Source organism: Apodemus sylvaticus, chromosome 18 (genome assembly GCF_947179515.1).
Source record: "Apodemus sylvaticus chromosome 18, mApoSyl1.1, whole genome shotgun sequence".
In the NCBI taxonomy this organism is placed as follows: Eukaryota; Metazoa; Chordata; class Mammalia; order Rodentia; family Muridae; genus Apodemus; species Apodemus sylvaticus.
This window is the reverse complement of record NC_067489.1, coordinates 33,632,744-33,648,460: the sequence shown is the minus strand read 5'-3', so window position 1 is coordinate 33,648,460 and position 15,717 is coordinate 33,632,744. Positions and strand designations below refer to the sequence as shown.

Below are 15,717 nucleotides of genomic sequence, written 5' to 3'. Positions count from 1 at the left end.
TCCTGGCTATTAACTGTTATAATTTAGTCTTGAATGTACTTGGAAAGACCATGCATCTAAAGCTTGTTCCTCAGAGTGGTAGATAGAGGAACATTGAGCGGTAAGGCCTAATGGAATCGAGCTGCTGGTGGTGTGTTGCTGAAGGAAACTCCAAGTCCCTGCCCCCACCTCATACATCTTTGCTTCTTGGCCTTGTGGTGAGTCATTTTGCTTGGCCCCATCCCCCACCATCATATCCTGCCTCACCCTGGCCCTAACCTATCATGAGCTTGGATCTCCAAACGTTATAAGGATGAACACTGACTAACACACAGACTCTATCTTGTGAAGACAGCACGTTTCCCTTTATAACAGTGAACTTGCAGACCATCTCGGGATGCAGGTTCCCTGCAAATCACGGGGCTCTTCATATTTTGCATGCTTTATTTTCTCTTTCACCAAAGTCACCCCTAAGCCTGTTAACCTACTTCAGTCTTTAAGACAAAACATATAAACAGGCACTCATTGTTCTATAGATTGTAATCCTAAACATACTGTGACTTATTCAATAAGTCAGGTTCTAAAAGCATCATCACAAAGGAACTGAGAGTGTGCCAGGTAAAAGTGTCCCATATGCCTTGTCATCTAAAGGAGACAGCCCAGCTACACTGTGTAATCTTGGGAACATGCACATGAAACAGAGCCACATGGGCTGAAGGTACCGACAAGGGTATCTGCCAGTACATTCAGGAACTTTCCAAAGGATCAGTTTACTATCACCATGATTAATGACTTCTTTTCCAGTAGGCTGATACGGAAATTTTTATTTTTCTGTATCGCTCTTGAGTATAGTTAATATCTTGTTAGTCCCGGCCTTGGGAAACAAGTGAGCAGCTTCCACTGCACACCCTTGACCCCATTAATGTCACTCTCCTCTCTTTGTGGCCATGTCCTCAACTTCTATGAGAAGAAACAGAGCATCCAAGCAAACACATTTCTCTAGGTGGCACTGGGGCTCCCTTCTCAAGTTTTCGACTTTAAAAAGAAAATTCTAGGCAGCTCCTGAGATGTACTCCAGGCTGGCTTCAGACTCATGACTTGGCCTCCTGAGCACTTGGACTGCAGACATAACACCATATTCAATTTGTTATGAACACCCAATTCCATTGAATATAGTGTCATGAGCAGTGCACATAAAATCCCAAGTAGAAGGCACAGTCTTTGGGGGAAACATGTAAGATAAAGGTATACAATATCTTGGAGAGAGCCATTGAAGATAAAATAAGAAAAGTAATGAGCCCAAGTAAGTCACCAGAGGGGGTGACATTTGTGCAAAGGCCAATAAAGAGAGAATGGAGCAACCTTGCTGGAGTCTACAGAATATCCCAAGCAAGGGAGACAGAGAAAACGCTCTAGAATGGGCCAGGACCGGAAGGAAAGATGGGGAGGTCAGCAGCAGATGAGGTCAGAGACATTAGAAGCAGGGGCGCGACGGGGCGGGGCCGGTCATGTGATGACTTTCTGTGCATGGGTTGCTTCTGAGTGGGAGCAGTTTCTGAGGATTGTGCAGACTGGTTTAAGACACTACTTCAGGTCGTGTTGTTAGTAGAGAAGGGATGGACAGCCAGGGGGAGGGGCTGGGCTGAAGGCTTTTGGAGTAGTCCGAGTGAGAGATGCGGATGGCTGGGGACCAGGAAGAGATGGGGGGGGAGGGGTGGTCAGGTGAAAAGGAATAACGTTCTGTATGTAGCTTTGAAGGTAGAATGAAAAGGATATTCTGACCACCCAGCGGTTAGTCAAAGCAAAGGAGTTTCAGATGACCCTGAGATATTTTGACCCCGATGGGCATCCCAGCAAATCTTAAATCTTCCAGTTCTGTGCTAATATTCTTAGGACTATAGAAAGTATTTCAAGACAATGGCACTACTAAATCACGTGAAAAACCTTTGCCAAATTATTAGGGCTTTATTTACTTGTTTATGTTTTTTCTGAATATAACTTTCTTTATATCTGTTTCTTCTGGGGAAAAAATGGTATTGTACCTAAATAATAACAAAATTCCTTGCCTTAGTTTTGAGACAAGAGATGCTATTGTCTTGGGTCATGATCCGGAGTGGGGTTGTAGGTGGGGTTAAATGGGAAGACTTGATGCAGGATATATTCTAAAGGCACAGTCAAAGGGTTATCAGTCTAGCCAGTCAGAGAGAAAGAGTGAGGGAGGCACGGTTTTGGTCCGAGTCAGTTGCAATAAAAAAGTATCAGAGACAAACTAGTTTGTAAACCATGGTTCTGGCTGTTGGGAGTCTGTGGTGTGTGTATGGGGGTTGTCTTCAAGTTCTGGTTTTGCTAGGGACTCTCTTCTGGGTTGCAGACTGCCAGTTTCTTCCAACATCTCCACATGACAGTGTCCATGCAAAACACACTTCTTGCCTCAAAGGGAATAGGGAGGCTTATTCTGTTGCCAAAGAAGAGTGGCCAGGATCCGTGAACACATATTCAGGTTGCCCCCAATCCCACGTTCTAGCACGTAAAGGGCCTCATGAAGTTGTCAGAATAACAGAGCAAGGGGAGCCGTAAGTCCAGGCACTTTCAAATATATGGTTGGCAACATTTTGTAGACAGGTTACAGGGAACAGGGAAATCTCAGCTATAGGTCTCAGATGCTGTCCCTTGATATTCTCAGCTTTTATATTGATACAAGCTAGAGGTCTGCATTCTGAAAAGACTTACCTAACAGTTACAAGGATTTTACATTACATGCAGAGGTGGGCAGTAAATGGTTCCTTAGGAGTCTGAGACAGCCAATGATAATTTGGATCTGGATCTCCAATCTTCAAACTCTCCATAATCATGGAAATGTTAATCAGTCAGTAAGACCTGTAGGATGTTTAATGGAGGTGTCCTTCTGTCTGTACCCCTGGAACAATGACAATAGCTATTGTGATAATAGCAATCATTAACAATAGAAAGAGACTAAGCAAGCCCTCTGACTTCCTAGAAAAGTTCTGTCACCCAGGAAGACTCCAGTATCACACCCTCCCGGTGACTTCCCAGACTCCTAATTCCATTGCACAGAAGGCCACGCTTTACCCCCTGAATTTTAAGATGTCTTCAATCCACAACTGAAAGGGAGGGGAGTAAAAAGGTGTTCTAGTGTGTCAGTACTACTATAGACTAGCGAGCTATGTCTATGAGGTGATATCTCCGATCTGGGGCTGGGTTCCTTCAGCGATTACCTACTGCGTCCTACTCATGCCAGGGACTTATCAATGAAACCATGTGGACAGAAATCCCAGAGCCCAAGGGGCTTATACTCTAGAAGGCAGTGTGTGCGTGCATGTGTGTATATGTGTGTGTGTGTGTCTGTATGTGTGTGTATGTGTGTGTGTGTGTGTGTGTGTGTGTGTGTGTGTGTGTGTGTTCAGATGATAATGGTACTAAGGAGGCAGGGAAATACCCAGAACTTCATGGGTTCTTAGAATTTAACTAGTATATAAGGAACTAGTATATAAGGAGCCTATTTGTCCCTAAGAGCCCAACACTTGGGAAACACAGCCATTTGAACATAATAAAATTGAATAGTGATTAGACACTTAGTACTCCTAGAGTCTTTTAAGGACTTAGGGAAGGTACCCTTCCTAAAACCCTTGAGTGCTCCTCACAGGGAGAGCAAGTGGTTTTAGTGAGTGGTGAGCTGTACTGTAACAGTTGCCTTGCAAGTAACTAGGTTTCGCCTCTGTCTGCTCAGGATCACCTCTATTTAACCTACTCAAGTTGTCCCCATTAGGGCTTTTCACTTAGAACACCATTGCAGCGATCATATACTGTATTTTTAGCATCTTATATAAACTTCCTTACAAATGCCTGTTACATAAGCGGCTCCCCCACCCCAGGCTTTCTTCCAGCCTCTCCTAGATTTATGGTAGAGGTAAGCAGATATGTACGGGTTAATGGATCCCTGTCCAGTGACTGAATGTCCCAGAAGCTCACTCCACCTGCTCTGAGCAGGGCAGCAACAAAGTACATTTCTCAAGATCCGGTCCCCTCCCTTGCAGCCTCTGCCTTCTGTTCCGTTTGCATCAGGTGTCACACTGCTGTGTCCCCTGGCTTGGGGAACACTGTTCTACCTGCCATTGTGCTCATACAAAGCTCTCCAGCTAGGCTCCAAGGGCAACTCAGAGCAGCGTCTAGTTTGTCCTCTGTACAGATGGCAAATGGGAGCCAGGAAAGCAGGTGACCTCTTCCCACCACCCACAGAATAGAGTCAGCGCTAAGGTGTCTGGACTCCCTTCCTTAGAGGGCTTCTATCTAGCCAGCAGTTTCTCAGCTCTGCTTTCTCATATATAATGAATGAGATGTACTAGGAGGTGGATTTTGAAACACTTTTCTATAGGTGTTTCACCTATAGAAATACTATTAGATACAGGCAGATTGTATAAAACTTTATGGTCCAAAGTTCAGTGCATTAGCTAGATTCTAGCATCAGGAATGTCATTAACCCAAACCAGGAAATGGACTGTGTATGTATGTATGTATGTATGTATGTATGCATGTATGTATGGAGGTATGTATGGAGGTATGCATGTATGATGTATATGTGTATGTTCAATTGAACACAGGACTACCTAGACATATGCTCTGTCTGTGTGTTACACTCCCCCTGTCCACAGCCATTGTCTTTCTTTCTCAATGATAATGTAGAAAATAAATGGTAAGTTCACTGACTGTACAAACAGGAGGTTCAAATGCCCTTCTGCATTGTGTGCAAGCAAACCATTGTGTCAATGTTATTCTTAACAGTCTAGCTATATCAGGAAAAGGCACGGGGTGCGGCAGTGGGCAGGAGGGGTAAACACAGAATGATGGTGATAAGCATTTTCCAAATTAGGAAACAGATACACTTTTCTTCTGACTCTCTTACATAACTGATCTATTTTAGAAGACAACACTAAAAAAAAAAAAGGAAGAAAGAAAAGCTGAAATGAAATACAAATCTCCTGATTTTTACTACTTCATTAGCAAAGAATGACAAAAAGCCAGCGACACTTACAGGAAGAAAAGAGAGAGCCCGTGAAGCCTGTCAGACGCCTCCTGCCCAGAGGCTGGCTTGCAGGACGACCTCTTTTCCCTCCCAGCCTGCTGGATGAGTCAGAGACCAAAGGCTAAGTTTTAGAAAATGAACGAAGGTACTAATTTCTCTCTCCCTTGAATTTAAGAGGCAGTTGCATCAAAGGGCATACCCTTTCTGGTGGCACAGAGAGTCAGAAGAGTGACCTATTACAATGCCAGCGATTACTGTGCCGAGACTTCCTGATTCATCGGGGGAAGTTGTGTTGTATACAAAGGCCACAGTGGAAGTACAGCCTCTTACATAAATAAGTTACATAAATGAGAGAGAACAGGTTATGTAAATGTATAAACCAGCAAACATGAATTATAACCATTCACAAATGCCATGGAGAACTGGACACAGTTCCTCCTACCACCCCCTCCCTCCTTAACATCATAACCCTGTCACTTCATTCCCTGCCAGATCAGGTGTATTTGTCACCGTCATTAGGGGAAGAGACTGCAAAGGGCAAGGTGATCCCTTTTCCCAGACACACATTTTCCTTCTGAGAGAAACCTCAGAACAAACCGGATTTGAAACTGTAACTGAAAAGACCTATTTATTTATCAGTGTATTGTACTTTGTCTATTCGTGAATTCGGAAATGTTTGCTAGGGTACAGCATGGAAACTTCCTGGGCAAGCATGAAGCGTGATGCAAGCGAATAGTGTGTGTGTGTGTGTGTGTGTGTGTGTGTGTGTGTGCACGCACACACAAATGTGCGATACTGGTTAGATTTTTTTAAGTCTCTGTGAGTGTCTAGGCATCTAACTGACGTCACTGTCACTGTTCTGCCTTGCCTCTGGTTCCATGTTTGGGGGCTTGCCCAGCAGGCAGGAGGTCCTAGGCTTGATTCCAAAGCTACACAAGCAAGGTAACTGCCATTGCCCATGTAACTTAGATCTAAGGCTCTCCTCATAAGCAATTCTCCGTGCTCCCTGCCCCAGATGATGATGAGGTGCTCCCTTCCCTGCTGCAGCTGGCTTCAGAGACAGTCTCCGCATTATTGCTGGAACAAGGAGCCTGGGATTTTGTTTTTGTTTTTAAGTCAACTCTTCTTTCTCTCTCTTTGTTCCTGTCCTCTCTTTTCTGAAGTTTGCTCATTGTGTAGTAGAAAGACACTTTTGAACCTTCGTTACCTGTTCTGTGTAAGCGGGAGCTACTGCTTGACAATTTTAGACAGCATGACTTTTGGCATTCCATCCAATTGCTTTATTTTGAAGATCTTGTATAAAAAATGTGTAGATAAGTGTTCATTAAACATTATATAAGATATTATCACCGTGAGAAGATCTTTAAATCTCTTTGTAATACTGACTGTATGATTTCAGACAAATATATTTCCTTTCCTGTTACCAAGTATTTGAAAAAGAACCAAAAGCCTTACATCTCTTCCTACATTATCAACCCAGTACTCTGTAATCAAATCTATAAATATTTCCATTGAGAATATTAAGCTTGATGCTGTCACATTTAAAGGAACTGTAATCCATTACATACGAGCCAAAGTGTCTTCACTGCAGGAGGCTTGCATCCTAGTGATCTGGTTTCTGCCACAGGGAAAAATGTTTTTCTCCTATTTTCTCACTTAAAAAACCTTAAGCAACTGTGGGTTCGTGTGTCTGAAGAATGTGGAACCCACCTGAGGAAGCTGGAGAGTTTCACTAAGTGCAGGCAGGAGTGGTTTGTTTGTTTAATAGTTTAATGGGGGTTTTGGTGTGTTGCACTTTTTAAATTAAAATTTAAAGGTCGCTCATAAAGTATCGGGCTTCTTTTGGACAGTTCATTCCTGACGTTCGTAGTCTTAATAAACTTCATCACCAGTCAGCACTAACCAAGCAAAACTCTTGCGTGCTGGGCGAAAGTGGTCTCAGGATGTGGACTCTCTCTCTCTCTCTCTCTCTCTGTGTGTGTGTGTGTGTGTAAAGTTGACCGATTTCAGATTTGAGTCTCAAAGTGATCACACTGTGCATTCACAGTCCCTTTGCCTGTTCTGGCCAGCCATAACCCAGGGCATCCGACCCACCCGAGGTTTCCTTCTACTGCCAGGAGGAGTCGAAGTACCTACTTAGGTGCTTCAGGTTTGGGGTCACAGCACTGCTCGTGCACACACGAACTGCATGGCGCCCACGTTATAGGCCTGGGGACCGGCCACGGTTACAAGAGGTGTCAGCTCGAAGGCCGCCCGGGAGACTTCGGGCTTTGTTGAGTCACGAGCCAAACCCTCCTTGTCAGAGAAGCCAATTAGATCCCCGCTGGGGATCATCTGATCTCGCGTCCCTCTCCAGGAGGGGCTCAGAAAGGGCGGGACCGGCCGGCCAGCTCCCGGGAACTGGGCGGCGGGCCGCGTGTCGGGAGGCCCGGCGCTGAAGCCAAGGCCCGCCCCGCTCCGCCTCGCTAAGCCCCACCCCTCCCCTGCAGGCCCCGCCCCCAGGGGCTCCCCGGGCGCGCGCCGCCCCGCCATGTCCGCGCGCCACGCCCCCCTGCTCGCCGGCCGCGTGCGGAGCCGCGCGCCCCGGAGGTTCCCGGACCGTGGCGGCGGGCGGCGGCGGCACAGCAGCCCTGCGCGGGCCATGTCTTCTCCGGCCGTGGCGAGGGCATCCCAGGGCGGGAATCGAGAGGCGGCCGGTGGACCGCGGAGCCGGAACGGGCCGTGGGAAGTGGGCGGCGGCGAGCGGTTGGAGCGCGCGGGCGCAGAGCCGGGGCGCTGGGAGCTTCTGCTCCGCCGCGGCGAGCTGCTGGCACTGGGCGGCCACCTGAAGGGAGCGCTGGAGGCGTTCGCGGCTGCGCTGCGCCGCGGGGCCCCGGCCAGGCCCGATCGCCTCGGTTCGCTAGTGGACTGCCTGGTGTTCAGCTACCGGCTCCGCCACGGACTGCGCTGGAGCGCCGCACCCGCGGCGGGCGCGGCCGGGCTCCTCAGCTGCCTGGGCTGCCGGGGCTTCCTAAGTGAGCCGGTGACCGTGCCGTGCGGCCACAGCTACTGCCGCCGTTGCCTACGGAGGGAACTGCGCGCCCGCTGCCGCCTGTGCCGGGACCGTCTGCCACCCGCCGCCGCCGCCTCCGAGGGGACCCCGCGGCCGCCGCCCCTGGCCGCCGCCATCGCCGACTTCAGAACCAGCGTCGTGCTCAACCACCTGGCGGAGAAGTGGTTCCCGGGCCAGCGCGAGCGCGCGCGGGCGGCCGGCCGCCTCGGGGAGCTGCTACACGAAGGACGCTACCGGGAGGCCCTGGCAGCCGCCTGCGACGCCCTGCGAGCAGGTGATGCGGGGCGCTGCGGTGCGGGCCGGGCGAGCGGGGATCGCGAGTGTGGGAGGGGGCGGCGCCCCGGGGTGCTTCGGTCACGGTGGGGATCGCCTGGGAGCCGCAAGTGACGCGGCGCGGGGAGGGGCGCGGATGCGAGGTTCCCTCGTGCGCGCGCCGAGCGGGGACCTGGGGCCGCGGAGCTTGGGCGCGAGGTGGGTGGGGGCCGCAGGCTTCCCTCGGTGCGCTGGCTGGGAACCCCCGCCGGGGTGGGGCGAGCATCCCCGGGCTTGGCGGGGCTCAGGGGTACGGTGTCTACCTTGGTCGTGCACTAAAGTCACCGGGGCAATTAGAAGCCGCGGGAGGGCAGAATTGCATAAGCTGGGTGGGGGGGCGTTGTGTAACGGGTGACGTTCGGTGGGCGTGGCGGGAGCCCGGCGCGGGCACCGGCACCCAGAGGCCCAGCGGCGGCCCAGCTCCGAGGAGTTGGTGGCCGGCTGCCCCCGAGGTGGTCACCTCTTCTTACCTGCAGGATAGCTTGCTCCTGGAACCTCCGCCTCCTGCCTATCACACATCCTGCTTCCTTAGACCTCTGTGCTTGCTCCCACGTACCCCTGGTGTTGGTAGAGAAGTAGCCTCCTGCGAGGAGTTTGCCCTACTCACAGTAGAGCTTTGAGGGGAAGCTTTGTAGGGCTTTTGTTTATATTTTCGTATCCAAGAAGCAGCCGCTTTGTCCTGTCTCCTGGTTAGAGCTTAACATGGCTTTTAAGCTGCGAAAAGGGGTCATGGAAACTTAGTAAAACCAAGAGTTCCTTTTTAGATCCTGGAACGTGATTGCTCTACTAGGGAGGGGACCTTATCTAGAAAAGCATCTAGAGACATCTTTGAATGGCCACCTCTTGTAGGAGTCCTGGGACATCTAGTGGCCCGTCCAAGGATGTTGCTAAACATTTCCCAAGCTCACAGCCGCCTACGTGGAAGACTGAGCAGGCCCAAATGTCAACTGTATCATAGTTGATCACCTGGTGTTGGGGATGCTTTGTATCTGTGGCCTGCCATGAGAACTTACAGTATTAACCCCCAGGAAATCATTGACGTTGGGAATTTGAGCTGATTTTAGGTATTAAGTAAGTTATAAAGTTGTACCTGAAATTATTATCTTGACTCTTTTAGTCATACTGAGCAAGTGACAGCAGCTTCAGGCATACCCTTCTGTCCCGTGTTCCTTTTCTTCCAGAAGCTTCATGAGCAGGCACTAATAAACTAAGATGACAAACCCAGAGCAATAGAACACTTTGGAATCCACAGATCTGCTGGGGATGAATAAAAGGGTGAATAGAGTTGAGTGGGGGAAGCCGGACCCGACTGACCCGGTCATCCAGTATCAGGCTGCGGTCACACTTCAGTGAGGAAGCAGAGACAGGATGGGTGACTCACCAACAGTCCCTTGAGTGGTGGCTTGTATGGACAGCTTAGACCCTCCACTTTCCAACATTCTGTGCCCAGTATTGAGATTCTCGTGTCTCCCTGGATATCGTCTTGAACAGAAAACACTGGGAATGATGGATTCTTTTGTTGCCAAGCTTCATAGACCATGTGTGTGAGATTTGCCTACAAGCTATGTAAGCACACATTTCTCAGGGCTCGAATGCAAGTCTCTTGCCTTTCACTTTTATTGTGTTATTGGGGGGTGTTTTTAGTTTCTCATTTGTAGACTTGTCAAAAATCAGTAATTCTGTACCTGAATATGTATCTCAGTGATATATTTTTTTTCCTCTCTCGAATCCTTTGTGTGAGATAAAAGGAGAACAATTATAGAGTCAAACATAGTTGTATGTGTTTCATAATTTATGGACATTAGTAAGAGCAGGAGGGTAGCTCGGGCAGTTTGCTTGCCTGGCACGTGTGCTGTGTTCCATTTTGCATTCCTAATCTTTCCAAATGAACAACCCACTTTGGTTTGTGACCTGCTAAATCTGTTTGTCCGGTTGTTAGGGTTAAGGTTTTTTGTTTGTTTGTCCGGTTGTTAGGGTTAAGGTTTTTTGTTTGTTTGTTTGTTTGTTTGGGGGTTGGTGAGTTATTAGCTAGGGAAGCATTTGGAAGGCATTTGTTTCATTGCTCAACTATAGTTATTAATGGTATTGTCCTTGTTGATAATGGAAAAAAAAAACCCTTGCTTGTAATTTTTCATGTTTCTTAGAATGAAACAAATATTATTAGGGGAAAAAAATAATCTAGTCTGCAGTTGGCCCACACACAACCAAACTTATCCTCGTCGACAGAAAAAGAAAGCCTGGGAACCCTTGCCAACAGCAGAATTCCCATTGAGATTACATAAGGTTCTGTTGCATTGAAATATATTTAGATAACATTTAATCCATTGATCTTTTGGTATTAACTCTCAGATGTTTCATAACTTTCTTCTTAGTATTCAAGGAGCTTATGTAAAAGTCTTTTCTGCATTGAGTCTTTATACTGGAGCCTTTTGAACTGATCCCACTATGGAGGGGAGTCTTTCTATTCTGGAGTTTTACACTGACCTCCTGTCTCCTGTGTTCCCCACTCTCTGAATGACGTCAGCAGAACAGTGTGGTTGACAATTCAAACTGGCTTTAAAAAAAAAAAAGCCAAGGTGTGTGTTTGTATGCACTCGCGTGTATGTGTGTGTGTGTGTCTGAGCGTGCGCGTGCATGCTTATGCGCACGCACACACACACACACACACACACACGTCCTTTTACACTTTTATTTAAATTGTTTGAGGAAGGTACTTTTTTTTAGTTTTTTGTGTTTTTCATTTATTTACCTTCTTGCTCATGTATACATCCATGCCGTGGTGTGCATGTGGAAGTCAGAGGAAGTGCAGAGGACACTGGGAGTGAGAACTTTCCATGTCACACCTGGGAAGAATAGCTAGGTAGCAAATGCCTCTGCCCATCTCACTAGCACAGACTGTCTTTATATTATTAGCTTTGCACGTATAAATGGGTCCTACTGAGGACCTTTGGAAGGACGTTGAGGCCTCTAAAGCAAGAGATGTCTTCTAGCTAGTGACAAAGCTCTGCACACTGGAAGCCGGCTACCTACCAGAGTCCCAGCACAACCTCCACCTATTGTGTGACCCGGGTATTGTGGCCTGACCTCTCTGTGCTCTGCTGTTCTTGTCTAAACCATGAGTGTGGCCTCCCCCTTAGAGCGCTGCTGTGAGAAATGATTGGGCGAAAACAAGTGAACTGCTTCAGAAGAAGGCCTCACACCGTAAATTCCCCGAAAACCGTAGAGAGGTTCGCAACATAAAAGCTTTGCGATGGTCAGGCGAATTAGCTGAAACTGAAATCTAAGCCTTGTGGTTTTAAGTTCAGTTCCATTTTCTATATACAATTTTACCAAATAGAGGTTAAACCCTGACTAGAGTTTACACATGTCAGTAGCACCCTACTGTATCAGTTTCTGTGTAGGGTGGTGGTGGTGTGTGTGTGTGGGGGGGATAGTACAGTGATGTTTTAGATATAAAAAGATGGGTCAAATCAGATACATTCTAAATATGTTTAAAGAGAATGGAAAGAGTTTTGAAAGCTACTGCAATTTAACCGGTTTAAAATGATTGCATTTTAACGTGTTTATATACCCTTCGGTATTTAATATATTTATACCTTACTGCCCAAAGGACTTAGTACTGACACTTAATGTGCTTCTTAGAGTTCACAGACTATTTTCATTTCAATCATCTTCACCGAGCCACACAAAACCCTTGAGTCAAAAGGCAAGCATCAGTTTTTCTAGTCCATGGACAGAGGGAAAAAGTCCAAGAGTTTCCGATGACTTTTAAGACACAGTCAAGTTAGACCTAAGCAGAAAACAGGTGACTTGTCTCTGAAAATAGAGTAGATGAAAGCATTGGCATTTAAGGAGTCTTAACTCTTCTTATTATTCAACAAATATTTACTGAGTACCTTTGATATGTCAGGAACATAGGCTGTATGTTTTAGGTTCTGGAAATGCAATAAAGAACAAAATAAAGTCCCTGTAATTACATAGTTTGTATTACTGTTTTCTTTAACTATAGCAAAATAATATTCGTTCAAAATATTTTAAGGTGAAATTTGTTAATTATTGACTTCTAATGAAATGATGCTCGAGTAGTCATTTAGTTAATGAGGAGCTTGAAAGGTCTTTACAATGCCATATAACTAAAACCTAACTAAAATAGCAAGGATTTGTTGTAGAAGATGGAAAACCATGGTTCTATAAATGCCTTCAAAGGGTCCTTTAAAAAAGTACTTTCCAAGTTTTACCTGTTTTTTTATTCATCAAATAATGCAAAGTATACCAAAATCTTGTCACCTTAGATTTACAGTTATTTGTATAGTAACTTTTTAAAAGATTTGTTGTTACATTTTAGCTTTGTGTGTGTGCAAGCACATATGTATACATGCATGTGAGTATAAACACATAGTATGTATATATATGTGACACGTACCCTGCATACCCGTGTCTGCAGAGGCCAGAAAGAGAGTATCAGATACCCTGGAACTGGAGTTTCAGGCAATTGTGGGTTGCCCAGTGTGAAAGCTAGGAATGGAACACAGGTCCTTTGCCAGAGCAGTCAGTGTCTGAACCGGCAAGCCATTTCTGCAGCCTGCTCAAGTCCATTTTACATAACATTGTATCGTTTCCATTCCTTTTACTGCGAACTGGTTTTCAGGTAGAGGGGCTTCTCTTCAACTTTTCCATTCTCTGGCTCCTATCTGACAGCTGGAGTGTCCAGTCTTCATGACTGATCCCTAAAGACCTGTCTCACCAGGTCTAAGATTCATGTGGGGAGAATGACAAGGTGGAGCAGCCTTTTCTAAACCGTGTACCAAGAGTCCATCTGCTGCTTGTATTACATTCTGAGAGTGTTGCAGCGTTATCAACAATGTCATTACTACTACAATACTTTTGTGCCATTGGTCTCCCACATTACCCGCCCCCCCTCCGTGTGTTATATTATTCAGTTCTTGCAAGAGGTTTTTAAGAGTATTTTATAGGAAAACATTTTCCAGGTGGGGAAACTGAAAGTCAAAGAGGTAAAACTGCCCAAAGAGAATCTGATCCCTTATCTTGGGAATACATCGTTTATGATCTTAACGTGTCCTTGGATATCACCCGTAAATCAGTTGGCATCTTTCTTCTTATCTGTGGTTACTCAATAAGTAATAGTAAAGTTTACTTTTTGTTAATCATTGCTACTTTGATAGTTTAATATATAAATAAGAAAGAATAATGAGGCCATTAACACGGGCCTTTTGTGCATGCACACAGTGTAGAAACTTAAAGGGGAGAGTCTCGCATTGCTCAAAGGTATGTCTTTAGCCTGCTTCTTTGTATGTTATACACATGCCTAAGTGGAATAGCCTGCAGAGCTAGGTGATATTTGAATCATACACGATCACCATCAGACACACAGCTCTCTTCTGACCAAAATGTCAAACCTAATGTGGTATAAGATGTCTAAGGAGTGCTCTCTCTCCTCATGATTCGGCTTTATGATGCTTTTACTTTTGGTAAAATATTCAGAGTTTTATCTGACTGTGCATTGACATTTTGTTCTCCTTGGAAAAAATAATTTCTTCAACAGGAGTTTTAATGCATAAGTGAACAGGTAGCATCCGATGGGACCAGTTATACATCAAACGTGATTTAATGAAAAAACTTCTGAAATTTTAGAACAAAGTAGCATGTGTAGATTTAGACCTGTGTGTTCAATTAAAGCTTAAAAATTGTTAAAGCCTTTTATAGAAGGCTTTTATGTAATTTATCCATAAATGCAACAAATATGTTTTCCCAAAATACTAATAAATTGAACCACTGAATATTTTCTGATTGCCAGAACACACACCACCATTTCAAACTATCAAGTTGAATTGTTTTCTCCCAAACTCTCCAAAATGATACACTGGCAAAAGATTTCATTCAGTACAGTGGATAATATAATTTAAATAATTACCCCATAGTACGGCTAATCTATACAATTCACCCATTCCAATCTATGTGAAATTGTTAAAAATTGCGCACTTTCTCTTACATAAACCTTTTCCGCTTTATAAAACGCACGGGTGGGGGTAGGGAAACACTCGGTATGTGAAGCGTTTGCTGCAGAAGCATGGCGACCTGAGTTCAATCCCAGCACCCATGGAGAAAGCTGAGCGTGTTCGTTTATACCTGTAATCCCAAGGCCGGGAGGAAAAGAAGACTCCTTGCCACTTGCTGACTAGTCAGGCTGAATTGGAGATCTTTAGGTCCACTAGGAGAGCGTTCATAACACACATACTTAGATAGGCAGACATGTTTAAAGCACATACATGGATGGATGGTTGGATGGACAGACGGATGGATAGACAGATAGGTGGAGCCCAGCATCGAGAAGACATTAGTGTAATTAAACTGTAACCGCAATCCTCACTTCAGCATGAAACTGTAGATGCTGGATTTTAAAATTTGTTTAAAGAGGCGTGGCAACTTGTAGAGCTGTTCTTTACAGATTTTCAAAACGACTGCAGACCATTTTAGTGACCGGGTCTGAAGTGAACATTTAAACTGTCATTTTAATGCTGTCATGGAGACAACAGGTGCCTTTCATCTTTACTACCTGTGATCATCTGTCACTAGCTCCTGGTTGCCCAAAGAGTGCCACTCACCTCCACCGCCGCCTCTGCCCCAGCCTTCCCCTCCTCCCCCCATGATGAAGCTTGCAGACAGTATGTCGATTTTGCTTTATGATGGTACAGATGCTCATTTAGAGGTGATAGGAAGGGAGGTTCCCGCTATATCATGCAGGCTAACCTTGAACTCATTTGGTGCAGACTGGCCTCAAGTTCCCCATCCTCCCTCAACCCACCCACATGTTAAAGTCACAGACCGCACTGTTATATCCAACTTAATTCCCAGTTTTCTTTATTTTTTTTTTAAATTTCTCAGCATGCATCTTATAACTTTTGCAGTGTGGTAGAAAAACATCTTTAAGATGGGTTAAAGAAGGAGCCATAAGAGTCCCGCTTATCCTGCGGATCACTGCAGATTGGCCCAGTGATGGGGGGCCGTGGCTGGAGACAGCCTCCAGCCCACGGCACGCACAGGTAGCTCGCCTAGATTCTTGATCAGTACAGCGGTTCGGCTGTCTGAGGACAGCAGAACCCAGTGCAAGAGCAAATGAGAGCTAGACCGAGGAGTTCAGATGGCTCAGGTGTTGGTGTGTCCCTAAGATCACAAAACACTGTCAGAGTCGAATCCAGGGACTCACAGAAAGTGATGGAAACTGCACTCAGATGCTGTGTGTGTAGTGAAGGACACAGTCAGCACAGCTCAACACACTGTCTGCGTGGAAAGAGCAAGGGTTCTGGGTTCAGAA

At 46.0% G+C, this 15,717-nt stretch overlaps 1 protein-coding gene across 2 annotated transcripts in view; it reads left to right on the top strand.

Annotated features, from left to right (window-relative positions):
* Nucleotides 1-7,553: 7,553 nt before the first annotated feature.
* The window catches only part of Lonrf1 (LON peptidase N-terminal domain and ring finger 1), a 32,531-nt gene continuing 24,367 nt past the window's right edge, over nucleotides 7,554-15,717 (top strand). For both annotated transcript variants that reach the window (XM_052162415.1, XM_052162414.1), the window contains exon 1: nucleotides 7,554-8,346. In XM_052162415.1, the coding sequence (XP_052018375.1) occupies nucleotides 7,662-8,346 (685 nt within the window). In that variant the 5' untranslated portion in view covers nucleotides 7,554-7,661. The remainder of the gene's footprint in view (nucleotides 8,347-15,717) is intronic.